The 25676-nt window shown below is 56.3% G+C and overlaps 3 protein-coding genes across 8 annotated transcripts in view; 2 read left to right on the forward strand and 1 right to left on the reverse strand.

Annotated features, from left to right (window-relative positions):
• The first annotated feature begins 183 nt into the window (after positions 1–183).
• On the forward strand, positions 184–20843 carry CEP85 (centrosomal protein 85). Of its 4 annotated transcripts, XM_027661164.1 has the most exons (31): positions 184–248; positions 574–731; positions 1129–1319; positions 1396–1480; positions 1662–1703; positions 1785–2072; positions 2156–2257; positions 2600–2668; positions 3040–3159; positions 3322–3407; positions 3898–4031; positions 4109–4305; positions 4576–4606; positions 4710–4882; positions 4985–5058; positions 5586–5657; positions 5758–5831; positions 6114–6178; positions 6255–6313; positions 10648–10787; positions 12835–13553; positions 14205–14338; positions 14776–14893; positions 15261–15446; positions 15812–15964; positions 16054–16208; positions 16714–16834; positions 17269–17319; positions 17406–17513; positions 18107–18335; positions 18600–20843. In XM_027661164.1, the coding sequence occupies exons 1-31, from the start codon at positions 197–199 to the stop codon at positions 18761–18763; spliced, it is 4350 nt and encodes a 1449-aa protein (XP_027516965.1). In that variant the 5' UTR covers positions 184–196; the 3' UTR covers positions 18764–20843. The 4 variants fall into 4 exon arrangements, with proteins under 4 accessions (XP_027516965.1, XP_027516967.1, XP_027516969.1 ...); XM_027661166.1 differs by lacking the exons at positions 184–248; positions 574–731; positions 1129–1319; ... (14 more) ...; positions 6114–6178; positions 6255–6313 and adding exons at positions 8299–8335; positions 9990–10061 and having other exon boundaries at positions 10635–10787; XM_027661168.1 differs by lacking the exons at positions 184–248; positions 574–731; positions 1129–1319; ... (15 more) ...; positions 6255–6313; positions 10648–10787 and adding an exon at positions 11976–12294.
• Positions 20844–21217: 374 nt separating this feature from the next.
• On the forward strand, positions 21218–23229 carry SH3BGRL3 (SH3 domain binding glutamate rich protein like 3). Its single transcript, XM_027661254.1, is given in 4 exon segments — positions 21218–21295; positions 21298–21435; positions 21777–21944; positions 22302–23229. Coding segments are annotated over 4 exon segments (435 nt in total). The 5' UTR covers positions 21218–21232; the 3' UTR covers positions 22368–23229.
• Positions 23230–24397: 1168 nt separating this feature from the next.
• UBXN11 (UBX domain protein 11) overlaps positions 24398–25676 on the reverse strand; it is a 10511-nt gene continuing 9232 nt past the window's right edge. For all 3 annotated transcript variants that reach the window (XM_027661252.1, XM_027661251.1, XM_027661253.1), the window contains one exon: positions 24398–24939. In XM_027661252.1, coding sequence (XP_027517053.1) covers positions 24720–24939 — 220 coding nt within the window. In that variant the 3' untranslated portion in view covers positions 24398–24719. The remainder of the gene's footprint in view (positions 24940–25676) is intronic.

Consider the following 25676-nt stretch of genomic DNA (forward strand, 5'->3'; position numbering starts at 1 on the left):
TTCCAGCGGCCGCGCGTCACCGTCCCCATCCCGCCGTGACTCACCTAGGGCGCGCCGTGGGGCCTCGCCCCGTGGGATGGCGCTGGGCAGGTGAGCGGCACCCGGGCGCTCCAATGGGGCTCCCGCTCCCGGCACAGGTGGGAGCCGCTCCCAGCTCCCGCTCCCGGCTCCCGCCGCCCGTTCCGGCCCCGCCGCCATGGAGCCCGTGGGCTCCTGGGGCCCCGCAGAGGTGGCCGCCTGGCTCCGAGGTGAGACTCACCCCCCCACGCCTGCCCCTCCCCAGCCCAGGGGACACCCCACTGCTGGCTCTGGGGTGGGGTGTCCCCAGATTGGTGACATGTGGGTGGGTTGGTGTGGCTGGGGGGGGTGGCAGCGCTTCTCATCCCTCGTCTCTTCTCCCTGAGAGGGGGCGTTTTCCCTGGATCTTGCTGTGGATGGGGTGGGGGTCTGGCCGTGCCCACCGTTTAGGCTGTGACTGGGTGAACTCGTTGCATGAAGAGGGCTGTGCCATCAGCCAGGTGTCATGCCCTGGGGTCACCCAGCCGGCGGGGGGGGGGTGCTGGTCTGTGGCAGGGCTGGATGCAGCGGTGCAGGGGTACCCCTTCGAGGCCTGGGAGCTGGCAGGGCCTGACCTGCTGGGGCTGGATGTGGAGGTCCTGGAGGCACTGGGTGTGTGGCCCCTGGGGCACCAGGAGCTGCTGCTGGAGGCTGTGGAGCAGCTCCGTGAGCTGGTGAGTGCAGGGACCCCCAGGGGCTGTGGGGAAACCAGAGAGGAAGGGGGAATTTGGGGGCACCCTGGGCTGGGTGGAAGGGAGGACATGGGGTCATCTTGCACTGGGTGAAGGTGGGGACACCCTGGACTCGTTGGAGAGAGAATATGGGGGGACCCTGGGCTGGATAGAGGGGAGGACATGGGGGCATCCTGGGCTGGAGAAGGGGGATGTGGGGTCACCCTGGGCTGGGTGAAAGCGGGGACACTGGGGCACCTTGAACTCGGTGGTGGAGGGATGTGGGGGCACTCTGTGCTGGTTGGAGCTGGGAATCAGGGCTGAGTGAAGGTGGGAACATGGAGGCACCCCTGAGATCCCCACTGCCCCCCCTATCTCCTGGCATCCATGTCCCCCCCAGGATGCAGGGCTGGCGAGCACCAGCCTGCGGACCCTGACAGAGAGGCTGCAGGAGCTGGCACAGGGCATCCAGAGCCTGGTGCTGGGAGGGCTGTCGGCAGGGGATGCCCCCCAGCTGCCCTCCCTCACCCTCCTGGCCCGAGTCATCGACCTGGTCGGGGCTGCCAAGGGACTCTTCTCCTGGCTCAACAGGTCCGGGGCAAGTGAGGGCCCCTCTGGGTGCTGGGTGACCGCAACACCAGGGGCTGAGCTCTGTGTCCCCCTCCAGGTACCTCTTCTCCACCCTCAATGACTTCTCAGCCAGCCAGGACATCGTCCTGCTGTGTGCCCAGCTGGCAGAGACGCTGCAGGCGGTGGGTGATGGGCACCCATCGGGGTTGGGGAGCCAGCTAGCAGCTCTCCTGTCCCCCCAGAGCTTTGCCGGGCTGGAGGTGGGGTGAGAGGAGATCTGGTGCAAGGGGGGTTCCCCATGGGATTCCCCCAGCTGGGATGGACCCATCCCTTCCCCCTCATCCCCACATCTTGTTCCCCCAGGATTGTCCCGCAGCTGAGAGGGACAGACAGATCCTGCAGATCGTAAGTGCTGTGGGTGAGGAGGGGGTGGCAGGCATGGGGGGGCTGCCAGGGCCCATCTGAGCCCCCCACTGTCACCCACAGTGCCAGCACATCGTGGGCATCTGCGAGAGCATCGTGGGCTGCAGCCCCCCGGCACTGCTGGACCGCAGGGCTGTGCTGCAGGAGGTGGGGCTGGCGCTGCCCCCTGGCCCAAGGAGCAGCCCCCCGAGGTCCCCCAGCACCCCATCGCTGCCCCCAGGCCTGTGGCAGAGCCCCCCAACATCCCCTGACTCGCCAACGCTGCCCCTCAGCCCATGGGGGAGCCCCCCAGTGTCCCCTGACACCTCAGTGCCACCCTCTGACCCCCTGACAATCATCACCACCCCGCTGGTGAGTCCCCACCACCCCAGCACCCCCCCACTGCCTTGGACCCCCTAGATCCCTGCTCAAACCCCCTTCCTGTCCCCCCTCAGGGCTTTGAGATCACCTCCACCAGCTCCTGCCTGCACTTTGTGTCTGCCACCAGCTCGGAGGTGAGCGAGGGGCTGCCCCTCCCTGTCTGTCACCCCCCCCAAGTGCCACCCTGTCCCTTTTAGCACCTGCCATGGGGAATTCCTCCAGTCTATGGGGTCCTCTTAGGGCCTTAATCCACATCCCGACCCAGAGCTGGGGGGGCTGCCTGCAGCTGAGACTGTGCAACTCATCTCATGAGTGAGCACAGCCTGGGCATGGGGGGAGCCCCCTCTGCACCCCGATCCCACCTGGGCAGCTCTGGCCACTGCCACGAAAGGTCGGGTTAATGGTTAATCCCTCCCCGGTTCTCCCCATCCGGGAGAGATCCTGAGTGTGGATTAGCTTGGGAAGAGGGGGTGGGAACCCGGGACTGGGCACCCCACTCCCACCCTGCCTCTGCCCAGGCCCTGGCTGCCCACGGGGGGCACATCCTGCCCGGGGACGAGATCGTGCAGGTCAATGAGCAGGTCGTGGTGAGTTGGAGGGGACAGGGCTGGTTTTTGGCAGGGAAGTCATGGACAGGGAGCTGCAAGGCCGGGAGGGCTGGGGGAATATGGGGAGCGCAGCTGAGAGGATTTTGGGTGCACACAGGACATGCAGCCGGGAGGATTTTAGGGGGACATGGGACCTGTGACTGGGAGGACTCTAGGGGGACTGTAGCTTGGGGGGATATAGGAGTTGAGATCTGCAAAAAGCAGGACCCATGGCTGGGAATGGTCTGAGGGACACAGGAGCCACCGCTGGGGGATTGGGGGATGTGGGATCTGTATCTGGGGAGGGTTTGGGGGATGCAGCAGCCATGGGGCCAGGGCCATGTGCCACAGCTCATTGTGGGGCTGTGCAGGTGGGTTGGACACGCATCAACCTGGAGAAGAAGCTGCTGGAGAAGGCAAACGAGGTGACACTGGTGCTGAAGAAGATCCCCCTTGACCTGCACGGCTCACCCCCCTCTCCCAGACAGCAAGTGAGTGATCCCGGTGCTCCCAGTTCATCCCAAGTGCTTCACTGGGACGTGCTGGGAACCAGGTAGAGACGCTCAGAGCCAGGCATTTCCCATCACACTGCTGATCCCTAAAGCTCTGGGGTCCGTGGTGGGGTGGGGCTGTCCCTGACACTCCATCCACAGCTCCCAGGAGCATTTTCGGATGCTGCGGATTCCCCCGGCACCAGGAGTGGCGAATGCCCAGGCAGCCCCGTGTCCCTGACCTCCAGGTGAGCCCCATCCCGACACCCCAGCACCCCCAATCCGGCCAGCAAGGAGCTGTTTGGATGCCCCCGAGGCCCCTTCCCAGCTCTTTTTTGGGGGCGGAGAAGTCCCAGCGGCGCAGCAGCTGCCTGGGGAGCTGCCCAGTAGCCTTAAGGAACGGAAAAAAAAAAAAAAGTGGGTTGTGTTTGTAATTCATTCACTTGGTAACGTTTTAGTGGGGTTGAAACTATATTTAGACATGACCCTTCTCCTCTCCCGGAATGGAAAGGCGTGCGGGGAGCCAACGGCAGCGCGGGCAGGAGCCACCGGCCGGGCTCCCACCCTGCTGGGGACCGCGGAGGTCTGGCGGAGCTGGTGCTGAGCCCCCACCACCGCGTCCCCTCCAGCCCCACTCCTCGCGCGGGGAGAACCGCGGGTGCCCCACCCAGAGGCCGACAGTGGGATCCCTGCAGACGTCAAAGAGGTTTGTGGCTCAGGAATCCCGTGTTCCTCCAGCGTTGGTGCCGACTTGGACTCAGGGCCGGACTCAGCGCCGGATCCCGTCACTGACGAGGAGGAGGAAGAGGACGAGCAGGACCTGAGGCTGCCCGGGGCGGCCGTGGAGGAGCTGCCGGGACTGTCCGGACGGGGTAGGACGGGAGAAGAGGCGGGGACAGAGATGTCTTCTCCCAGGACAGGAGGCTGCAGCCCCGCTCGCTGTTCGCAGGTGCTGCAGAGGAGGAGGAGTGGGAGAGTGGCACCCCCTTGGACACCCCCTTGGACACCCCACTGGGCACCCCACCGGGCATCCCAAACTCTCCGGGCATCTCTGCTGCCACCAGACCCTGCAGCACAGAGCTGAGCCCCACGGCAGCCCCCACCACGGGGGCTGGGGGTGCAGAGCCCTGCCAGCTCCCTGGGGAGGTGAGAGCTGGGGGGGGGACACTGGGAGGGTGTCAGAGTGGGGGGACGACACAGGACTTTGTGTCCTGTCTGTGGTGGAGTCAAAACGCCTGTGCCAGGATGGGTTCCTCTCTGAGCTCCCCTCTGGGCTCACTGTGTGTGTGCAAGTTGGGGGTCCCTAAGGGGGTCCCTGAGGGCTGTGTGTGCTGCTGGGGGGGCTCAGCTAACGCTGCCCTGCCCTCACCCCCCCTTATGTCATCCCTAAATGCTCATCTCCATCTCCCCATCCAGGGCAGCCCCCAGAGAGGACGCAGACCAAAAGGTGAGCAGGACCCTGCCAGGCTGGGGTGAAGGGGGCTGGGGGCTCCCCTGGGGAGGGGGGCTCTGCTCCCCCTCCCCTGCCTTGACACCCCCCCCGGTGGCAGGAGTGGCGACCAGGCTGAGCCGCCGGCGGGTCTCGTGCCGGGACCTGGGCCGGGTGGACTGCGATGGGTGGCTCCTCAAGAAGAAGGACCACGTGGGATTCATGGCCCAGAAGTGGAAGCGGTGCTGGTTCGTGCTGAAGGGCCACACGCTCTACTGGTACAACCACCCCAACGTGAGTGGGGGCCACTGGGTGCCCTAATCCCCCCATTCCCACCTGGGCAGCTGGGATTTCCCAAGGTGGTGGTGTTGGACACACTGTCCCCATTCCTCACAGGATGAGAAGGCTGCAGGACTCATCAATGTGGCCACCTATGACCTGGAGAGCACGAGGGAGCAGAAGAAGAAATAGTGAGTGGGGTCTGTCTCACCTCCCAGCTGGTGGTGGAAGGGGGGGGGATGCTGGGCACGTGCTGATGAATCCTGCTGGGTACCACCTGCATGTCCCCATGGGGCTTGTGGGGTCCCCATGGGGCTGCTGGGGTCCTCTCAGAGCTTCAGAGGTCCCCATGGATTTGCTGGTGTCCCCATGGGCCTCATGGGGTCCCTGTAGGGCTGTGGGGTCCCCACAGGGCTGGTGGGACCTTCATGTGGTGGTGAGGTCCCTACAGGGTTGGTGGGGTCCCCATGGGCCTGGTGGGGTCCTTGTAGGGCTGGTGGGGGCTCCAAGGGGCTGGTGGAGTCCCCAGGGGGTTTGCAATATTCTGTCTGCACTGAGCAAGACGTGCACTGTGCTCCTGGTATTACCTGGGATGAGGCCAAGGACATCTCCCAGGGCAGGGAGAAGCCCAGACCCCTGGGCTGGATTGGAATGAGGAGGCTGGAGGGGGCTTGTGGTTGGTTCTGTGTCACCACAGCAGCCACCTGCTTGTCCTCAGTGTGTTCCAGCTGTGCCACCAGAAGTACAAGCCCTTTGTCTTTGCTGCCGAAACCTTGGCTGACCTGAGCATGTGAGTAACACACCCACCGGTGCTGGTCAGTGCCAGTCCTGCTACTCCTGGGCTGGCCAGGACCCTCCTCTGCCTGTCTGTCTGTCCTTTCCCTCCCTAGGTGGGTCAGTCGGCTCATAACAGCCAAAACAAAGTACACACTCGCCCACCAGTCAGTCCCAGACAAGGAGGAAGGTAATGAGCCCTTCTCCGGGGTGGGAGGTGGGGTCAGTGGGAGATGGGGACCCTGAGGGGACCTGGGGGTGGGGTCAGTGGGAGATGGGGACCCTGGGGAGACCTGGAGGTCCTGGTGGAGCAGCTGTGCCTGGTGCCACATCCCCTGTGTGGGACTGCTGGGAGCTTTGCCTGTGAGAATGTGAGAATTTGTGGGAATGTGAGAAAACTCCCCCTGAGAGGGGCTTGGGATGATGCTCAGCCCTGAGGGGGGAATCTTCCCACTCCCACTGCCCTCCCCAGACTGCTACAGCGAGACAGAGGCTGAGGACCCTGATGACGAGTCCCCCAGGCACGGATGTGACTCGGTGAGTGGCCCTGGGGGACATCCTGGGCAGGGGACAGAGATTCCTCATCTCACCTCCTGCCTCATCTCTCCCCCAGCCGAGGAAGAGGCTGCAGAACCCGCCGGACAAAGCCCAGCTCTCCCCGGCCAGCGGCGAGTCCAGCAGCCCCCAGGGCAGCCCCCGGCCCTGCTCCCCCATGGGTAGGTGCTGGAGGTGGCATCTGTCACTCTGTCACCTTGTGTGCACCCTTTAATCACAGTCAGGGCCTCCCTTTTCTCTCTGTGTGTGTGCTGGGGGGTAACTCGAGCTGGGGTGTGTTGGAGTGTGAACCATCTCAGGGTGAAGGAAGCCTACAGGAAAGATGGAGAGGGGTTTTTTAAAAGGGCATGGAGTGACAGGGCAAGGGGGAAACTAGAAAGAGTAGGTTCAGATTGGATATCAAGAGGAAATTCTTTGCTGTGAGGCTGGGGAGGCCCTGGCACAGGTTGCCCAGAGAAGCTGTGGCTGCCCCATCCCTGGAAGTGTCCAAGGCCAGGTTGGAGCACCACGGGATAGTGGAAGGCGTCCCTGCCGTGCTAAGGGGTTGGAACTGGGCGAACTTTCAGATCCCTTCCAAACCTCTCCACGATTCTGCACTCCCTCCTCCCACTCACGCGCAGGGGGGAGCCCCGTGGGGTCTGGGGGCTCCCCTCCTGCTCCAGTGCCCTCCTCCCCTCCCCCAGACCCCGCCGGGGAGGACCTGGAGAGCCTGATCCGGTGCCTGAGCCAGGGAGGGGTGTCCCTCATCGGGCAGCGGCGGTTCCTGACGCAGGAGCAGTGCCGAAAATCCTTCCTGCGGCGCAACAAGAACCCGCACATCAACGAGAGGGTGCACGCCGTGCGGGCGCTGCAGAGCACGCTCAAGGTGGGACCCCCCCTAGCCCCGCGATTTCCCCTCCCCAAACCCCCCCTGCCCGCGGGTGGCCGCCCCAAAAACCTCCCCCTTGTGCCGGGCAGGCGAAGCTGGCGGAGCTGGAGGCGCTGGAGCAGCTGCTGGGAGAGGCTTCGCTCACCTCGGACACCTTCAGGCGCTGGAAGGAGGAGCACCAGGAGCTGTACCAGGAGCTGCGGGAGGGGTGGGCAGGGCGGCAGCGCCAGGGCCACGACGGGGGGCTCGGGGGCGAGCAGGACCCCCCTGGAGAGGCGGCTGGACCTTGACATCCCACCAGGACCTGGCGTGGGTCGGTGCTGGCAGAGCTCGGGGGGACAGAGGACATTTTTGGAAGGCTCATCGCTCAGAGACAGTGGCTTCTGCTGCATCCACCTCCCTCCCCGGGGTGGGGGTGTCGCTGTGACGAGTCTTTTACTTTTTCCCAAGGACACTTTTGAGTCTTACTTTTCCCAAGGACACTTTTGAGTCTTACTTTTCCCAAGGACATTTTGGGTTGGCAGAGGGAAAGGGGGGGAGGGCTGTTCCTGGAGGGACGTGCCCCAGGCTGTGGTGCTGTGCCAAGGTGGGGGGGCTCTTGTGATGTAAATAAATTGTGTTGACAGGCCCTAGTCGTGCCGTGGTTTTTTGTTTTGTTTTGGTTTTTTTTCTCGGCGTTGAAGCCGTAAAATCGTGGAATTGTTTAAGTTGGAAATGGGATCATGGCATCCAGCTGAACAGCACCACTAAACCACGTCCCCAGCTGCCACATCCACGTGTTTTTTGAACGCTCCCAGGGATGGCGACTCCACCACTGCCCTGGGAAGCGGTGACAACCCCTTTCCATGGGGGAATTTTCCCAATATCCAACACGAACCTCCCCTGGCGCAGCTTGAGGCCGCTCCCCCTCATCCTGTCCCTTGTCCCCTGCCAGCAGAGTCCCCGCCTGGCTCCCCGCTCCTGTCAGGGGGTCGCAGAGAGCCCGAAGGTGCGCCCCGGTCCCGCTTTTCCTCAGCCTGAGCCCCCCCTTCTCCCTCAGCCCCCGCCCTACGGGTGCCGCCCGCGGACACTCTTCTCCCGCTCCCTCCGCGGCGCTGCGGGGGTGGGCGGGGACAGCATTCGGGGTGAGCCAATGAGAGGCGGGCAGGGGAGGGGCCGGCGCGCTGGATTGGCTGCACTCCGTGAGGAGGCCCCGCCCCGTCCCTCATGCCACGCCCCCCTCCCCCGGCGGGCGGGGGTAACGGTCGCGGCGCGCGGCGCGGCGGAGGCAGGTGAGGGAGCGGGACCGGGACACCGGGAATCACCGCCGGGACACCGACACCGGGACACCGCTCCCCGGCTCCTCAGGGACTGACCCACCGCCTCCCCCGGCCTTTCGAGAACTGGCCCCTCAGGGGCTGGCCCCCCCCCCCCCGGGGCCTCCCCCCCCCTCGGGGCCGGGCCCCCCGGGGGGGACCCCCCCCCCCCCCCCCCGCCCTCAGGGACCGACCCCTCACAGCCCTTCAAGGACCGGCTCCCTACGGATTGACTCCCCTCGCCCTCTCAGGGACCGGACCCCCAGGGACCCACCCCTTCAAGCCCTCGGGAACCGGCTCCTCATGGCCTGACCCCCCCTGGCCCCCAGGGTCTCACCCCTCAGGCTCAGCCTCTGCCTTCCAGGTGTGGTCCTGTGTCCCTCGCCCCGCCCCAGCTCACCCACCTTCCCCTCTCTCCTCCCTCCACCCCCATCCCTGTTCTCCCCATCCTCTTCCCCACCCCGGGTTCACATCCATCCGTGTACCTGCCCTCCCCTTCCGTGTGGTTTCACTCCCTTCCCACCTCCCACCACTCCCTTCCCACCTCCTGTACCCGCTGCTGGAAGGGAGGGGTTGTGGGATGGTGGGGGTTCTCTCCAAGGGGGTCTGCGTCTGGTTTCGGGAGGGTGGTGCTGAGTGAGGTGGGAATGCTCTGATTGTTTGGATTTCTTTATTATTCCAAGAGCCCGTGCTTGAATTTCTCTGTTAGAACTGTCTTGGCTGTAGTGCTGGAGACTGAGATTTAAACTGGGGAATTTCAGAAATACATCCAATTTACTGATTTCTACCTAAATGTACCTAAATTATGACAAGCACTACATTTACCTAGAAGTGTTTTATTTCTTCTCTGAGTGGAATGCTGCTTCTGGTTCATTATCCTGTTATATTCCCAGTGCCCCTCCTATGTTGTAAAATCTGTATGTGTATGTTCTCTAAGAATTAATGGCTTCTTTGAGCTCTTTGAATCAGTTTAGCAAGAATTGGGAAGAGCTGCCAATTGAGGGTTTAGTCTGGGTGGAGAGAGGCCTTGAATTTCCACAGTGTAGCCTGGGAGCTGTAAATTGCACTTGTGTTATCAGAGACGGGAAATTCACTGTCTGAAGTACTCAGAGAAATAGATAAATTAACCCAAAGCTCTGGATAGATAAAAATTGCCATGCATGGAACAGCAAGGCTGATTTTTTGAAGGACTTTATTCCTCATGTAGTTGCTCAGTGACCTCTACAGAGGGCAGAAATGATCTGGTGGAGACTTAAGACTTTTAAAGATAAATTTGTAGTCTCTGTAGACACAGAGTCAGTGTGTAGGTACCGTGGTGACTGGTGCTCTGTAAATACCTGCCATGAGGATAACACATGCACCAGTTGAAAGGTGCTGCTGAGCTGCTGCGTGGAGAATGGTGCAAACAAAAATTATCCTCGTTTTTCAGGCATAAAGAAAAAAAACAACCTCTTTTAAGTTAAGTATTTCCTTTGTTGCTGCAGAGAAAAAAACAGATATTTTTGGCAGGAGATGCTAATTAAATACAAGATACTGTGTTACTCTGATGTGTGTGTACCCTTTGTTTGGTCACTGGGAACAGGGTCTGGGTTATACTGACTTAAAATATGATTTATATTTATTTATCCAGTTCACAGGATGGATGAGATGGCTGCTCCTGGGAGAGATGCAGACCTGAGGCTCCAGCAGAACAATCCATTGGGTAAGGACAGTCCTTTCTCTAAAGCCCTGCTGCTGTCGGATCCTGTTTCAGCTTCTCTGAGCAGACACGTGGCCCTGAGAAGATTCTTTACCAGAAGCTTTTTGTTCAGAGAAGTCTTGTTCCTGCAAAAGTACACGAGGGCAGAGAATCATCTGATAATTAATTTCTCTCTTAAGCAATAACTGATGAATCTGGGAGAGTTCTTAGTAGTTAATGCAAAAAATGCATCTTTAATTTAGCCAGTTCTGCTGTGCTGCTCTTTTTAGTCTGAGCACTAGAGCATCAGCTAAGTGTGATATCATCAGACTCATCAATGGGAATATAATTTACTACTCTTGCATTCTGACTTCCATAACAAGATTGATTTTCAGTCTCCTGTTGATATCATTTGACTTCCCTGGTCTTGCTGCCATTTCCTTTTGCAAAAGAGATTTATTTAGCAATAACACGGGGAGTGAAGCAGGGAGCGGTTTGGGGTTTGGAAGTGCTGGTAATTAGATATGGCTCGATGGTATTAAAAGGTTTTTCAGTCTGTTGGCTGAAGCATAAATATCCCTTTTTTTATCTCTCCAGGTCCCAGCACTAGTCAGAAGAGCAAGTTCTTGGAGACTGACTGGAAAACACCCACGTTGTCCGTGAAGTCCCAGAGCCGCGTCAGTCGCTGTCCGAGTGTGGCCGACAGTGGGGATGGGGGCATTGGGACCTCCTGCTCAGACAGCACAGAAGGTGACAGTCCCCATGGGCTCCCAGAGTGTAAAACGTGGAGAGCAGAACCTCTAATGACGTTTGGAGGCTGTTTCAAATCCAGTGCCTTGGATATGTTGCTTGGAATATAAGCAAGTGATGAAGGCACTGGGTGTTTCTCTGAGCTAGTTTGCTTATCATCTACCTCCAGTGGTTTTAACTGACTGAGAGCCACCCTGGGGATTTGCTGGTTCATATTGACCAACAAGTGATTTATCAGCAAGTCTGTTGTGTGATTTTGTTTTTTTTTTCTTAAAGAAATAATTTATAATAATTTATTCTTTGTACAGAATTGTTTGTCTCTTCAGTGTTAGCCATGTGCTTCTCACTGAAGAACTCAGAGCCTGGCCCTCAGCTGAGGCACATTCTGTGAAATTGCTCCTCCCAGCAATCCTTTCCACCTGTATTTTCATCTTCATTGATTCTCCTTTCAGCAGTCAGGAAGTTTGTGGTGTGCTTTAAAACACTTCACACATCTGTTTCAAGGAAGCTGCGTTGAGCCTTTGGAATGAGCTGTAGGTCTTAATCATGTGTGGGTAAATTGAAGGCTTTGGAAAGTGTGGCTGTTGGAAATATTGCTGGAATGAGCACGTGTTTGTGTCCATGAAGCCTCTCAGGGTAATAAAACACCCAGTTGCAGGTGAAGGCAGGGGAAGTGATAATTTCCCTTGAGGAAGTGACCCGTGTGAGCACTGGTGTTGTCACAGCCTTGTTTGTAAGAGCCGAGGCTGACCTGCAGCCCTGGCCACTGGCTGAGGCACTCTGAGCTCAGTACATTAGTCAGAAATGTTGTTGTGATGACCCTTAGCACACTCAAGGAACCCATTGCAGCACCTGCATGTGGCATTTGGGTCAGGGAACTTGAGTTCCAGACAGTGACACCGGGGGATAAATTTAGGGGCTGTAAAAGGAAATGGTACTGTCTCTTCTTTTGCCAAGGTGAACATGCTTGTGGCTGTCCAGTAGCACGGTGTTCTCTGGAGGTCCCAGGGCACAGCCAAGTAGTGGCAAAGAGATCTTCTCCCCCTCACTGCTCACTTCTGATGGAAGGATCTAGTGCCTTTCTTGGGATAGTTTTCCTGCAGTGTGATGATGGTCTTTGCAGAACCTGATTTAGGTCATATTTGAATTTTGATGTTCATTCCTTACGTAGCAATGCTTGGAGGGTGCAAACAGGTGGAAGGGTGACTTACAGTTCTGGTGTTGCATTGAAGGAAGATCACGTGGGGATGGGCCTTTGGCCAAAGGCACGAGGAAAACAAGTCTGTGCACCTGGGAGAACCCTGGAATTCCTGTGATACGGAACGTATCGGGACAAGGAGTGGGAACACTCCGTGTTTGCCTTTCTGAGCTCTTGCTGTTGCTGTATTGAAATCTGAGAGTTGCTAAGAATAACCCCTGTGTGTGCAGCCAGGTTTGGTGCTCCTGTGGCAGGACGGGCTCGCGGGGTGCGTGCGCTGAGCTCTGCCTCGCTTCCTGTGGCAATAAGGTGAGAGCCATTGCTCCAGGCTCTTTTGCTGCAGCGTCCTGGAGGAGCTGGAAGGTCAGACCCTCGGGCTCAGCTATGTTTGAGGCTCACCATGGGCTCAGGGAAGGCTCCTGTTAGCTCTGGTTATGGTTTGGAGTCGCAGTGGGACAGGCAGAGCAGAATCACCGTCTCAGTGTTCGACTGAGTAAGTTTCACCCTTTTTATTTGATGTGAAGGACTTGATTTCTAAACCTGTAGGAAGATAACCTGACTGATTTAAGATTATGCTAGAGAAGCTTAAAAATGAGGACTAAATGTGAACTGGATTAAACCTGGATTCTCCCTGTGGTTTGTGGTGGTAGGAAAATGTCATCAGGTTCCTGAAACATGTAGAGAGGGGGAACATAGGTGTGCTTGAGGCTTGCTGCTGCTGATTAGGAGGATATGTTGAGGGGAAAAGGAACTGGTTTTAAAGTTATTTTGGAAAGTTCACTGCAGGAGTGTATTTTCAGGATTGTAATCAGAATATCACTCTTTTTTTTTTTTTTTTTTCTCCCCTAGATTTTTGCAATTCCAGTAACGGTTCCTCATTCCACCCCATCAAAACCCAGGTGACCATTCCAACAGCCCACGTTATGCCTTCCACGCTGGGTGCCTCACCCTCCAAGCTGTGCTCTGGAGGAGACCAGGGCTGTTCCCAGCACGTTTCAAAGTCTGCTGTGCCAGGATCTGCCTCTGAACACTCAGGGCTCACGAGGAACGGGGATTTTAACGCTGGGAAGTCGTCTCAGGTGCCACCCAGGGATCTCCTGCGGCTCTACGGGGCTTCAGGGGAAAATGGCTTCGAGCAACCCTGGCCTCCTGCTGCTGATGCCATGAGAACAGAAGACCCTTGGAAGTTTGACACTCCTGCCATGGAGCGCACCCTGAACCAGTCTCTCTTTCTGGACAGTTTGTGTGCTGACCCTCAGCACAGGTTCCAGAAGCTCAGTCCAAACCCCGAGGCAGGGAAGGACCGTTTTAAGGTGCTGCCAGAGAGCAAACAAGGGGCAGGGCCCAACGGAGTCTGCGAGCCCCGGGACGGGACGTGGCCGAGCGGGAGCAGAGCGATGCCAGCGGGACTCCAGGCCAACAATTTCTTCTCAAAGCCTGTAGTGACTCCTCCATCCCGAGCATGGGTGCCAGAAGGATGCACCCTCCACCCACACAAGGGGGTCTGTGAGCTCAATGCTTGGAAACAGCAGCTGGACAAAGTGCGACTGCAGGTGGAGCAGATGCAGGTGGGGAGCTGCTTGTGTGGCTAAGGCAGTTTGAAACCCTTTAGTCAGGAATCCTTGTGCTAGAGTTAGGAAGCAAAGGGGAAAATGTCTCCTGCTTCTCCCTGTGTGACACTGAAAGACTCCTAATGATCTGTTTTTACAGCATGTGGTGTCACAGGTGTCATTTGACACGCTCCATATGTAGAGCAGCTCTGGATTATGTTACAGTGCTGCACCAGAGTCCAGACCAAGAGGTAAAATACCCCATCTGCTAGAAACTGCAGAGAAAAAGAATGCCAAGAGGTTCTAAATAGTCTCTAGAATAATTTTATTCTGTATCTAGGGTTAAGGAAAACTTTTTTTTGTTTTTCTAAAGATGCACAAAACTAACTGCAGCTTATTAGGTGGAAACAGTTTGTTTACCACCTCCCACCAGCTGTACCTTAATGGAGACAAATTGTTTCCAGTGAGCTAGCACAGCGATCTAAAATTATTTGTTAATCTCCAGTTGTGCTTGGGCAAAGTTACTTGTTCTTGGACATCAACAGAGACTGAAATAGCCGTGTCCTGGCATGCAGATGAGCACACAGTGTGCAAAATAGCTCCAGCAATGTTGCAGTTACCTCTGTGGGGCACAAACCTTCTCCCTCCTTGTTTTGTTTCCTCCTGCAGTTACAAAATGGAGGCACCTGCCCCCATTCCTCGATGTACTCTCCATCACTGCCTCCACCTGACCCAGCCCAGTGGATCAATATCCTGAACTCCAATGAAAACCTACTCAAGGAGAAAGAGCTCCTCATTGACAGGTGAGGGTTTGACTCCAGTACATTTCCTTTTGGAAAAGAAGGGTTTGGAAAGTACCAAGGAAAGCTCATTTCTCAGAGTCCCTTTTACCCAGTTGAGCTTTTTTTATTGCAAAGAACGACCCTTGAGAACAGCCTGAGCTCTCTTCCTCTTGGAATTAGGATGATGTTCCTGAAGGGTTCAGCTAAATTAATTTTGGTTATGGTTTTCTGTGTTTTATAAGGGGTCTGTTCATTTCACTCCTAGGTTCCACAGCCAAGCTGCAGCCTCCAAAACATGCAAGGGTCGTGTGCTTTATAAAATCATTGTTGGGGGAAGGTTTTGAAGGGTTCTTTCTCCTCTGCTTGTCACTGTGTGGAGCAGTGGTGTTGTGGTGGCACTGTTCACGTTGCATGGCTGCTCTCTTCTGTGTGTTTGAGAACAGGGTTTTTTTTTACAGACAGAGGCAGCACATATCCCAGTTGGAGCAGAAGGTCCGGGAAAGTGAGCTGCAGGTTCACAGTGCCCTGCTGGGCTGTCCAGCATCCTATGGAGATGTCTACATGCTTAGGATGCAGGTAATGGGCTACAACAGGTGTCAGCAAGAAACATGTATTGAATCCAATGGCCCTCCCACTTCTCCTTAAGTGTTTGCTGAGCAGGAGTCAAATTATACTTTGTGTGGGGTCCTGATTACTCATCAGCTCTGGGATCCTCAGTGACCCTTGAGATTTCCAGCCCTGAAGGATGACAGCTTGTTCAGAAGCTGTGCTAGTGATGCAAACACCTGGCAGCACTGACAAGTGCTATTTTGGACACTGCAGTGTGTGAGATGGGCTGAGTGATGTTTGGGAGTTGGGAGGGATGAGGACACAGCTCTGGGACAGCACAGCTGCTGAGTGCCAGTTTGTAACCAACCAAATTGGGGGCTGTCTCTGCCTGCAGGAGCTGCAGAGGGAGAACACGTTCCTTCGAGCACAGTTCACAGAGAAGACTGAGTCCCTCAGTAAGGAGAACATTGAACTGGAGAGGAAGCTGGCTGCTGCAGAGGTGGATGTGAAGCTGGCCCGGGAGTCACTGAAGGAAGCTGTGCAGAAACATGCAGAGGAGTTAAAGAAACAGGAAGAAAGGGTAAGATCCCTTTGCTGTAGAGATGGGAAGGTGTGGTTTCTTAGAGTAGCTAAAAGTCAGTGTAGTGCTGAGATGGAGCTTTTCTGTGGCAGTCTGTAACTGCAGGTGTTTTCTGATCTCCTTGTAGAGTACTTTGGTTTATAAGCAAAAGCCCTTTGTCCTGCAGGTAGAAGCATTTCAGTACCTCCTCTTTTAACCAGAAGAGCGTGTCTTTAGCTAAATGAGCAGAAATGCTGCTGAGTTCAGGTGATCTTGTATTTTGGTGTTGAGTTCTGTGCAAAAAAGCTAAATGAGTGACCTTACAGAAGACTGAAGAATAGATGAGAAATTATATGAACTAAACCTGTCTATAACTACCCCTGCAGGTAAAGGGAAGAGACAAACACATTAGTAACCTTAAAAAGAAATGCCAGAAGGAATCTGAACAGAGCAGAGAGAGACAGCAGAGAATTGAGACCCTGGAACGATACCTGGCTGATCTGCCCACCCTTGAGGAGCACCAGAAACAGAGTCAGAAGGTAAAACTTTCTCTGAGTTGTGAAGATGGTTCTTCACATTCTTTCTCAGGTGACTTTTCTACAGCTGCAGTTACTCCCCTTTGTTGCAGCTGAAGGATTCTGAACTGAAGAGCACTGCTCTGCAGGAAACAGTGCTGGCACTGGAAACAGAGCTTGGAGACATCCAGGCTGCTCTGAGGGAGCAAGAGATGCAGCTGGAAACCCAAAAACACAAGGAGATGGAGCTTCTTTCCACTGTGCGCAGGTAAGAGTGAGGAGGATTAGAATAAGCTTCATCTTGGCACTGCAGTAATTGCTGCACAAGGACAGTGATGCTTCAGCACAGCCACTGTCCCACCTGTCAGAAGCAGGTCACTGTGGATTTGTGATGATTTTTGAATGCTGGCCAAAACACCGTGTTCAAATCCTGCCTTCCAGCAGTGGAGGGTGGGAGCAGACCCACATGGCTGAAGAAGGAGGCCCCTGTTTTGTCAGCTGGGTTGGTTTGTGTCCTCAGCTGGTTTGTTGTTGCTCTCAGCTGTAACTCCTTGCAAAATGGACCTACTTGTGTGTCTGCAAATGGGCCAGTGTCACAGGTGGGGCTGTGTCCAGGGGCAAGGACTCCTTCCAGCACAGCCCTGGCAGTTTGTGAGCTGGGATGCAAATAGTTCAACACCGACATCTGATATGAAAATAATTTCCCTCCTTGAAGTGAGAGAAACACCTTAAACAAAGCTGGTTTTTTCCCTATGGTGTTTTGCTACCTTCAGCTTGCAGGATAAGCTGCAGCAGTGTGTAAAGAATGCAGAGAGAGGACCCACTGCCCAGGATGGGGAGAGAAAGAAAATGGAACATGACTCTCTGAAGAAAGAATGCGACTGCCTCAAGAAGGTAAGGGGCTGTCCCAGTCAGGAATCACACATTTTTCCTTCCACTGAGTCACACCAGGCACTCAAATGAAATCAGGGACTTCTGCAGTCACAACTGCACTAAAGCAGCAGTTCCTGGAATTCAGCCTGTGGGGTTCTAAAAGCTGTTGGTGGTGTGAAAACCACACAGTCCTACAGCAACGCTGGGGAGAAGTTGCAGAATGCAGAAGAGGGGAGAGGAAAACCACAAGAATATAACGTCTCTGGTCTGTTTGTAGCTGATAGATCTAATGGTGCCTTTTATCAGGGAATCTAAGTCCACTCCTAACAGCAGCAGTGATTAAAGCAGTAAATGGACAGGAAAGAGAGAGGAGGTGCTGTCCTGCTGAAGGAGAAATCCTGGTGGTACTGCTGGCTCTGTGTGGCCAGTTCTGATGCCTCTGCTTTTGATTCCAGATCGTGGACAAAAAGCAGAAGAAGATGGAGCAGTTATCCTTGCAAGTAAAGGTGAGAGGTGACTGGGGAGGGACCTAGAACTGGAGAATCTGCTGTGAAATGAGTTAGACTTACTGTGTTCCCATGATCTCTTCCAGAACCTGGAAGAACAGGTGGCTCAGGAAGAAGGGACAAGCCAAGCTCTGAAAGAAGAGGCAATGAGAAGGGAGAATGCACTGCAGCAGCTCCGGGCTGCTGTGAAAGAGGTCAGGGAGTGCTTGGAGTGCCTGAACAAGGCACTGAATTAACAGAGGATTGTCTTTCAGCCTGGCCCTGAATTTGGAGTCAGCAGCACAACATCTACATCCTGCTGGTCCACTGTCCTGTCAGGACTCTGAAAGGAGCTCTCCTCTGCTCAAATGCAGGAGGAAAAAGGCAGTTTCTGCCTCGGGAACTTGAGCTGGGGCTCGGGATGTGGTGGAGGAGGCCGAGCTTGCCACCTGGGGGCAGCAGGGCTGCGAGTTGGGCTGCTCTCAAGCCTAAAGGAAGCCAAGCACAACGGCAGCCCTGGAGGGAAGGGATGGCCAGTGTTGGGGTGCACAACCTCCCAGAAGCTTATTTTGCTGCATCATGGCTCAGCAGGGACGGTGCAGTGACCCAGGGTGCTTCCTGACTGAGCCAGGAGAGCCAAACTCTCACCCCATGTGGGACTGACGCCCCTCTGGTGACAGTCTGGAGGGCTGGATGGAAACCAGTTCCTGCCCTCAGCGCTCTCATCAGGGAGCAGCTGCATTAAGATGCTCTAAGTGTGGTAGTTCTGTCCCAGGTGCCCACTAACCTGCCGTGTCCGTGTGTCCAGCTCTCTGTGCAGAACCAGGATCTGATTGAGAAGAACCTGACGCTCCAGGAGCGGCTGCGCCAGGCCGAGCTGACAGCCCAGCCCCTGCCCACTGACACAGCCCGCCTCACCCAGGAGCTGCATGGGGAGCTGGCCATCTGTCTGCAGGATTTACAGTCTGTCTACAGCATTGTCACTCAGAGGGCTCAGGGCAAGGACCCCAACCTCTCTCTGCTCCTGGGCATTCACTGTAAGTAGAGAGTCGTGGCAGAGCAAACCCCGTTCCTGTGCTGTGGCACAGTTAAATAACTCACATATAGCATGGAATTGTCTTTCTGGGCTTTCTGAACCCTCCCTCTCTGGTTAGCTCGCTCTAAAGGTGCATGCTGTTATAACTGAATGTTAAGTAGAACCTCCTTTGCAAACGTGCATTGGTTTTTCTGGCTAGCTTGCAAATGTGTGTGATCCTTGGTGAGAATTGCATGTGAGGAAACTCCCTTCTCTGACTCCACAGCTGTGCAACACCCTGTGAAGGAGAAGGAAGACTTGCTGAGCCCTGATGGACTTGCAAAGAAAGTGGTGGAGGTAAAACAGCTTCACAAAGAGGTGGAGGAGTTAAGGACTGCGATATCTGACAGATATGCTCAGGATATGGGAGACAACTGCATCACCCAGTAAAGAGCACTCCCCAAAGTAAGACAGGACATGAAGACTTGAAACCCTCAGGAGTCTTGAGCTCCTGCAACCCTAAACCTATTCAGCACTTTACCATCTCTCTGCTCGGGTACCAGAGATGTGACTTATCTGATCTGTGAGGGATCAGGGGGTTTGTTGCCAGAAGTGTTCAGCTGCTGACTGGAATCGTTCAGGGCTTCAGTGTCGGGCTTTGCAGTAGCTTTGATCTTGTGGAATGTGTTTTATGCTGTGTTTGCTGGAGCTGGTGTGGTCTCTGATGCTGGGAGATTGAATTCTGACTTGCCTTCCGGGCATGTCAAATGCTGAACGTGCAAATGTGACAGTTAAAATCATCACTAAAAGGAAATGTATGCCCTGGTATTTCTGATAACTTCCCTGTGCAGGTCCTGTGTGACTTGTGAGAGCAGAGGATTCTTGGAGTGTTCAGAGGATACCTGGATTTTGTAGGCAGGCAGGTGTGCCAGGTATACTGCTGGTATTTACACTGAGGTGCTACTGGCTTGGATTTATGGAGCAGGACCTGCTTTCCTCAGGTAAATGCAACCAGAGTCTTTCAGTAACCAGCATGAGCTGGAAATTAAAGCAACACTAAAAGACTCTGGAAATGCTCTCCCTGGGCACTGTTACCCCAGAAGCCTTAAGCCTTTTGTCCCCCCCCAAAATAGCACTGGGAGCTGGGTGTGATTGAGACTGTAGAGGAAATGGATTGATGCTGAAGTGCCTTAATGTGCTGGAGAAACCCTCTGCCCCCAGTGTGCTTCGTGCCTAATGCATCTGCTGGCAGGTGAGGAGCTGCTGCTCCTTCTCACAGCCTTTTAGAGCCATCCCAAACAATCCTGGGGAGCCCTGAATGTCTCTGGCCCCTGCCAGAGCTTCCAAGAGCCTCTGTGCCCCTGGGGACACACCTCTGGCTTGGCTCTCTGCTGCTTGACTGAGAGAAAGCCATACTGGTCCTCATGTGGGGGGATGACACAGAGAGCTCTTCCTGCAAGGCAGTGGCCACTCGAGCTTTGTTGTAGCCCTGCTCCTCTGCAAGTAATGGGATTTCTACATAAATCAGTGAGGGATAAGTTTCACTGCACCACAACCCCCCTAAACCATAGTGACAGCTTTACAGTACTGAGCCCTGGCTTGTGACAGTGCTGTGGTGCTGAGGGTGGAACTTTGTTTGTGTTCAGCTTAAGAGCAAGATACTAAACAGGGAAAAATCCTCCTGAAACTTGTGCTGTTAGGTTGTTCTTGGTTCACGTTGGGGCTGCGAGCCCTGGGTGTGGCAGAAATGCTTTTTTGTTATTCCTTTGTGTTAAATTTTTAAGACCAAATCTGTTTTGTTTTTAGTGTTTGGCCACCACGGGTGATGGTGGCAACGAAATTGGTTGGTTTGTCCTGAGCTGCTCTCCCTGTATCTGGTGTGTTACGTGTCTGGCTGTGTCTGTCCCCAGGCTGCTGGTGCCAGGTACTGAGGGAGCACATTTCCAAGGCTGTTCCTTGAAGCCGTTTGTCCTGTCTGCCGGGAGCTCTGCTGTCTCCTGCAGGTTCTCAGGGTGCTGTTGAGCACCATCCCCTTTGCTTTGGGGTGCAAGATCCAGTTCCCAGGTGCTGTGTGAGGACATGTTTGCCCTCTGCCCCTGCAGAGCTGGTTGTGAGATGAGACTGTGGCTGAAACCACCTCGGCTGATGCTTTTGGAGCATCACCCTTGGCCATGTGCCTGCAGTTGGGCTGCCCTGGTCGCGTGTTCCCCTCCATGGGGACGTGTCCCCTCATCATCCTCCTGCACAGCTGAGCTCATTTGGCTAAGAGGGTGATCCCAAGTGCCCTTTGCTGCTGGTGCACAGGAAATCTTGGACCCTTCACTACTGAACACCCCAGGCCAGGGGGGGCAGGATGGTGTTCCCTCCCTGTCCCACCTTCCTGCCCCATCCCCTTGTCCCGCGTGTGTCCCCCCTCCCCAGTTCCCCACTGCCCGGTCCCGTTGGGCTCAGTGTGTTTGTACCAGCCCGTGTCTTGTTGCTTGTTTGTACCGAATATTTTGATTATAAAATAAAGCTGCTCTGACCCACCCGTGTGAGGCTGTGCAGCGTGGGGAAGGGGGAGCTCCCCGGGGCCGGTGGCCGATGCCTGGTAGGGGCGGTGGCTCCCCAGGGCCAGTGCCCGGGCCGGTACCCGGTGGGGGCGATGGTGTGAGTCCCCATTCCTGGTACCGGTTTCCGGGGGCGGGGGCGGTGAGTTCTCATTCCCATTCCCGTTCCCGTTCCCGGTAGGGGCGGTGGCGGTGAGTTCCCATTCCCGTTCCCGGTTCCCGGTGCCGGTAGGGGCGGTGGCGGTGAGTTCCCATTCCCGTTCCCCGTTCCCGGTGCCGGTAGGGGCGGTGGCGGTGAGTTCCCATTCCCGTTCCCGGTTCCCGGTGCCGGTAGGGGCGGTGGCTCCCGGGCCGGCCCCGCAGAGCCCGCATGCCCGTGCCCGCCGGCCCCATTGGCCCCCGCAGTCACATGCCGGGCGGTGGCGGGGCCGCCCGCTCCGCCCTCCCTCGGTCCCTCCCGCCCAGCCGAGCCCAGCCGAGCCTCCCTCCGCCGGGCTGAGCGCAGGGAGCGGCCGCGATCGCACCATGAGCACCCTCAAGGTCTACAGCACCTCGGTGACCGGCTCCCGGGAGGTGAGCGGCGGCGGGGCCCCCGGGCTCCCGCGGGCAGGGGTGGGTGAAGCGGGGCCCCTCTTCCCGGGGGTGGGCGTCTCTGTTCCGTGGAGCTGCGAAGTACACACCCCCCCCCTCGCCCTATCTCAGGTGTCCCCTCCCCGGCTCTCGCTGCACCGGCTCCTTCATCCCCCAAACTCATCCCTCCCTGATGGGCGTCCCCCCCCCGTGGCCAGGTGGGGTCTGCACCGTGAGCGCTGTGCTGAGCGTGGCTGGCGCGCTGGGGTGTGCACCCACCCTGCACCCACCCTCCGGGCCCTTTTCCATCTCCCCTTAACCTGCCTTTCCCACCCGGGCTCCAGATCAAATCCCAACAGAGCGAAGTAACCAGAATCCTCGATGGGAAAAACATCAAGTACGAGCTGGTGGATATCTCCCAGGACAACGCTCTCCGGGAGGAGATGAGGGCAAAGGCAGGCAACCCCAAAGCCATCCCACCCCAGATCGTCAACGGAGACCAGTACTGTGGGGTGAGGCTCCTGCTCTGTGCTGGGGATCAGTACCCTGAGGTTGGGTGGTGGGTGACAGTCCCATCCCCTTGGTTTTGCTACAAAGGGTGTCAAGACACCCTGTGAGTTATTTCTCGTGAGGTGCACAGACAAGGTGCTGTCAGGATTCATGGCCATTTAGAGTGCTATGCCTTGGGGGGAAAAGGGGATGTGGGCAGGGGTCTTTGGGTGACTGTGGGCTGTGCTGTGTGGCGCTATCCCTGCTTTGCTCTGTCATCCTTGGCACAACCAACTGGTCCCTGTGCTGTGAACCAGTTTGTGCCACGTTCTCAGGGGACCCTCTTGCCTCGTGAGCGACCGTGTGGCTTTTCCCTGCAGGATTACGAGCTCTTTGTGGAAGCGGTGGAGCAAAACACTCTGCAGGAGTTCCTGAAGCTGGCCTGAGCCCTGACTCCTCTCCCTTCCTGGACTCTACCTGCATTCCTGAGCACCCTCATCTCCGACCACCTTCACTTCCAGGTTGTCAGCGCTGTCCTGGCACCGCGACCTGTATTCCCGGCACAGGGAAACAAACAAACCCATGACCAAAACTCATTGCAGCTGCCTCCGATTCCCTCCTGCCTGACCCCGATATCATCTCAGAGGGATCCAAAGAAAGTCTGACGCTCGCTGCGCATGGCCTGTGAGCAGAGCCGGGCCTGGCTCACCGCAGCTTCCAGTGCCTCTGTAAACAGCAAAGCCTCTGGGGCGTGTGAAGTGCGGGGCAGCCGTCAGCCCCCTCCTCTGCCTCGGGAGGGAAGGGCTTAGGGCTGCATGTTACTTCCCACTTCTCCTCATTGCTGTTAAAATTGTAAATTCCGCTGCCTCACTTCCTTTTTTTTTTTTTTTTCCTTTTTTCCCCATTTTCATCTCGACTGTAGACATTATGGCAACTAAGTAAATTTTTTTTGTTTGTCTTAATTTAATGCAAAAATACTGCACAGAGTTGGGGTCTGACCACCCACCGTGGAGGAGCTGGGAGGCGAAGGCTGGGATCTGTGGCATCTGTGCTGCCTGGGGGGATGGATGGGGCTGGAAGTGAGATCTGTGCTGTTCTGGCCACCCTCCACCATGACCAGGGCTCCCTCGTGAGCATTAATGGCTCAGGGCTGCCCCAGACCAGCTGATGCTCCAGCTGTCTGATCTTTCCTCTTTGAGTTGGCTTTTTTGCAATCCTGGACCAAGTGCATTTTGTTTTCCTGCCAAAAAGCAAGTTTATAACCATTGTTGTCTTCCGAGATGCTATTAAATGTTACTGTACCTTTCACGTTGGTGCTCCCTCGTTTCTTTTAAATCTGGTTTTATTTTGGCTACAGGTTAAACATCACCCTATGTAATGATTCTGAGTCATTTCCAGCTCTGGGGAGCCGAGTCGGTTGTACTTGCTGCTGCAGCCTGACACAAAGATCTTAACACCTTAGATTGATGCTGCTAATCAAAGGCTCACAGGACTTGTCTGAATGTCCCACGGCGTGGTAGTGACAGGTTCCTCACTCAAACATTCCTCTCCTCTGCGTGGTGAGAGCAACAGCCCGAGGCAGGGACAGCTTCAGCCAGACACGTGAGCAAAAAACAACCCCCTGGCACAAAGATTACCTGGCTGGTTACAGACCAGGAGACAGAGGGGCAGAGGAAAAGGCTGCCTCTGGATCTACTGCAGGTGGAAAAAGGAGGAAGCTGAGTGAGAGCTGTGTGGGTTGAGTCACTGGTCACGGGAAGCTGGTGGAAGCAGCTGGTTTGCTTCCTGCATTTGAGCTGTGCAGGGTCCAGGTCCAGCACAGGGGTCTGGGAAGAGCTCCGGGCACTCTGAGCTTCCGCAGCAACTGTGCCTTTGGAATCTAAAGGAAGTGGAAGCTGCAACAGGAATAAAGGGTTTCATTGGGAGCCTTTAAGGAGGGCTGGGTCTGCTCAGAGGGAACCTGCCAGAAGGCGCTGCCTCGAATGAGTGGGAGTGTTGTCAGCTGGGAGTCAAGTGCGAGCTTGTCACAGCTGGAATGGGAAGAATGTGCTGGGGAAGGGGAAAAGGGCCTGCAAAGTGCAGCCCCAGCCCACGGGGAAGGAGGAAGATGCTTTATTCAGGGCTCCGTGGAGAAGCCGCGGAGGGATTATGCTCTTCTCCAATGACACGGTGTCCTGTTGCAGCATCCAGCTCGAGCAGGAGGAGGGAGGGAGGGCGGGTAAGTGCAGGCAGGCTGGAGCCTGGGCCCTGCTGGAGCTGGGGGCTGTCCAAGGGAAGGAGCTGTGCACGTACAGGAAGCCCAGTTGCAGGATCTCCCGGCTGAGTCGAGTCTGGCTCAGTCCCAGCATTGCAATGGCTCAAGGCCTTCAGGTTTAGCTTCACCAGGGACTGTAGAACTGAGCCTGTTCCCCCCTGCTGTCAGTGCAGTTGAAATCTGTGGGGACCAGCTGTGTGGGGAAAGCAAAGTGCCCCAGCTGTGTGTGTGTCCTGCTGCTATACAGTCCCCGAGCCCAGTACCAGCGTGAAGCTGGCGGGCTCCCCTGGGCAGGGATCAGCCTGTGTAACTCCACACAAATGAGGAACCAGGGCTGGACCCCCGGTGTGAGCTGATGGAAGTGTCTCTGGGTTGGGAGCCCACCTGTCTTGGGGAATAGCACCCACTGTGAGGCAGCAGGAGTGGGCCTGGCACCCTCTGCCACAGGGAGAGGCCAAACCACTGCTCCAGGCTTTTCTCCATCCCAGGTAATGGCACAAGGAAACTAAATCTGGAAAGAAAACCTCTTCCCAGCCAGGGAAGGTTATAACAGGTGAGAGGGAGCTCCTTCTCCTTGCAGAGCTTGGGATGAGGAGCTGTTACGGTGTTTGCAGCCCTGTCCCTCTTGCTGGGAGGGGTCTCTTCTCCTCAGCAACAAGGAGGCATTGGGGATCAGCCCACATTCCTGCAGGCTCCTGGAGTTGTCTGTGTACAGCCTCTGGGGAAAGGTGCTGATGATCTCATACGAGTCGGAGTCTCCACCCCTAGGAAAGAACAGCACAATCTTTCCTACTCACAGGGTCCCCCAAGGTTTTGCTGAGATGCTCTGGCTGATCCAGCCGTGGTTATGCAAGAGCAGAAAAAAGGGCTCCCAGCCCTCTGCAGCCAGCCAGGCAGGGAGCAGCTGTTCCAGCTGCACAGCTGCAGGGGGAAGGAGGCTCGTGCATCCCGACAGCACTGAGCTCATCCTGGGCTCAGACCAAGGCCAGGGCCCTGGCCTGCAACAGCAGTGGGAAAAGGGGAGGGCAAAAGGGGCCCTCAGCCATCTGGAACTGTTCCTGAAGGGCTCAGCGAGCCCTTGGGCAGCATTAAAAGGGTTGGGATATTGAGATGGCTGAGCAAAGAGGGTGTTGATCCAGGAGCTCGGCTTCCAGGCTGCACCAGCACCTTGGGAATGGTGGCACTAGTCATGGGAGTGCTGCTGAGCAAAGGCAGTGATGACCTGGGTCTGATGGCAATTTTAGGAGGGCAGAAGAGGTTTATCTCTGCTGCTGCATGGCAAAGGTGGGTATGAAACACTCTGAGCTATGTGGGACCCCAGCAGTGCTGCCTGGAGGGAGCCGAAGGGGCAGAGAGCTGAGCTGTGACTCAGCTCAGGCTGATGTTTGAAGATCCAGGGTCTTCAGCAGCCACCAGGGGCCCTTCCCTGGGGCCCTACAGAGCCAGGCAAGGGCGGAGGAAGTGCTGTGCACACCTGATGGCCCTACAGAGCCAGGCAAGG

The sequence above is a fragment of the Corapipo altera genome, unplaced genomic scaffold, assembly GCF_003945725.1.
Source record: "Corapipo altera isolate COAL_440 unplaced genomic scaffold, ASM394572v1 201, whole genome shotgun sequence".
Taxonomy (NCBI): domain Eukaryota; kingdom Metazoa; phylum Chordata; class Aves; order Passeriformes; family Pipridae; genus Corapipo; species Corapipo altera.

What these genes read in the sequence shown, in the direction of transcription:
- CEP85 (XM_027661164.1), top strand. Translation starts at nt 197, where the DNA reads ATGGAGCCCGTGGGCTCCTGGGGCCCCGCAGAGGTGGCCGCCTGGCTC. An exon ending in TGGCAGAGACGCTGCAGGCG is followed by an intron (nt 1,481 to 1,661) that starts GTGGGTGATGGG and finishes TTGTTCCCCCAG; the next exon opens with GATTGTCCCGCAGCTGAGAG. An exon ending in TCCGGGCTGCTGTGAAAGAG is followed by an intron (nt 17,514 to 18,106) that starts GTCAGGGAGTGC and finishes CCGTGTGTCCAG; the next exon opens with CTCTCTGTGCAGAACCAGGA.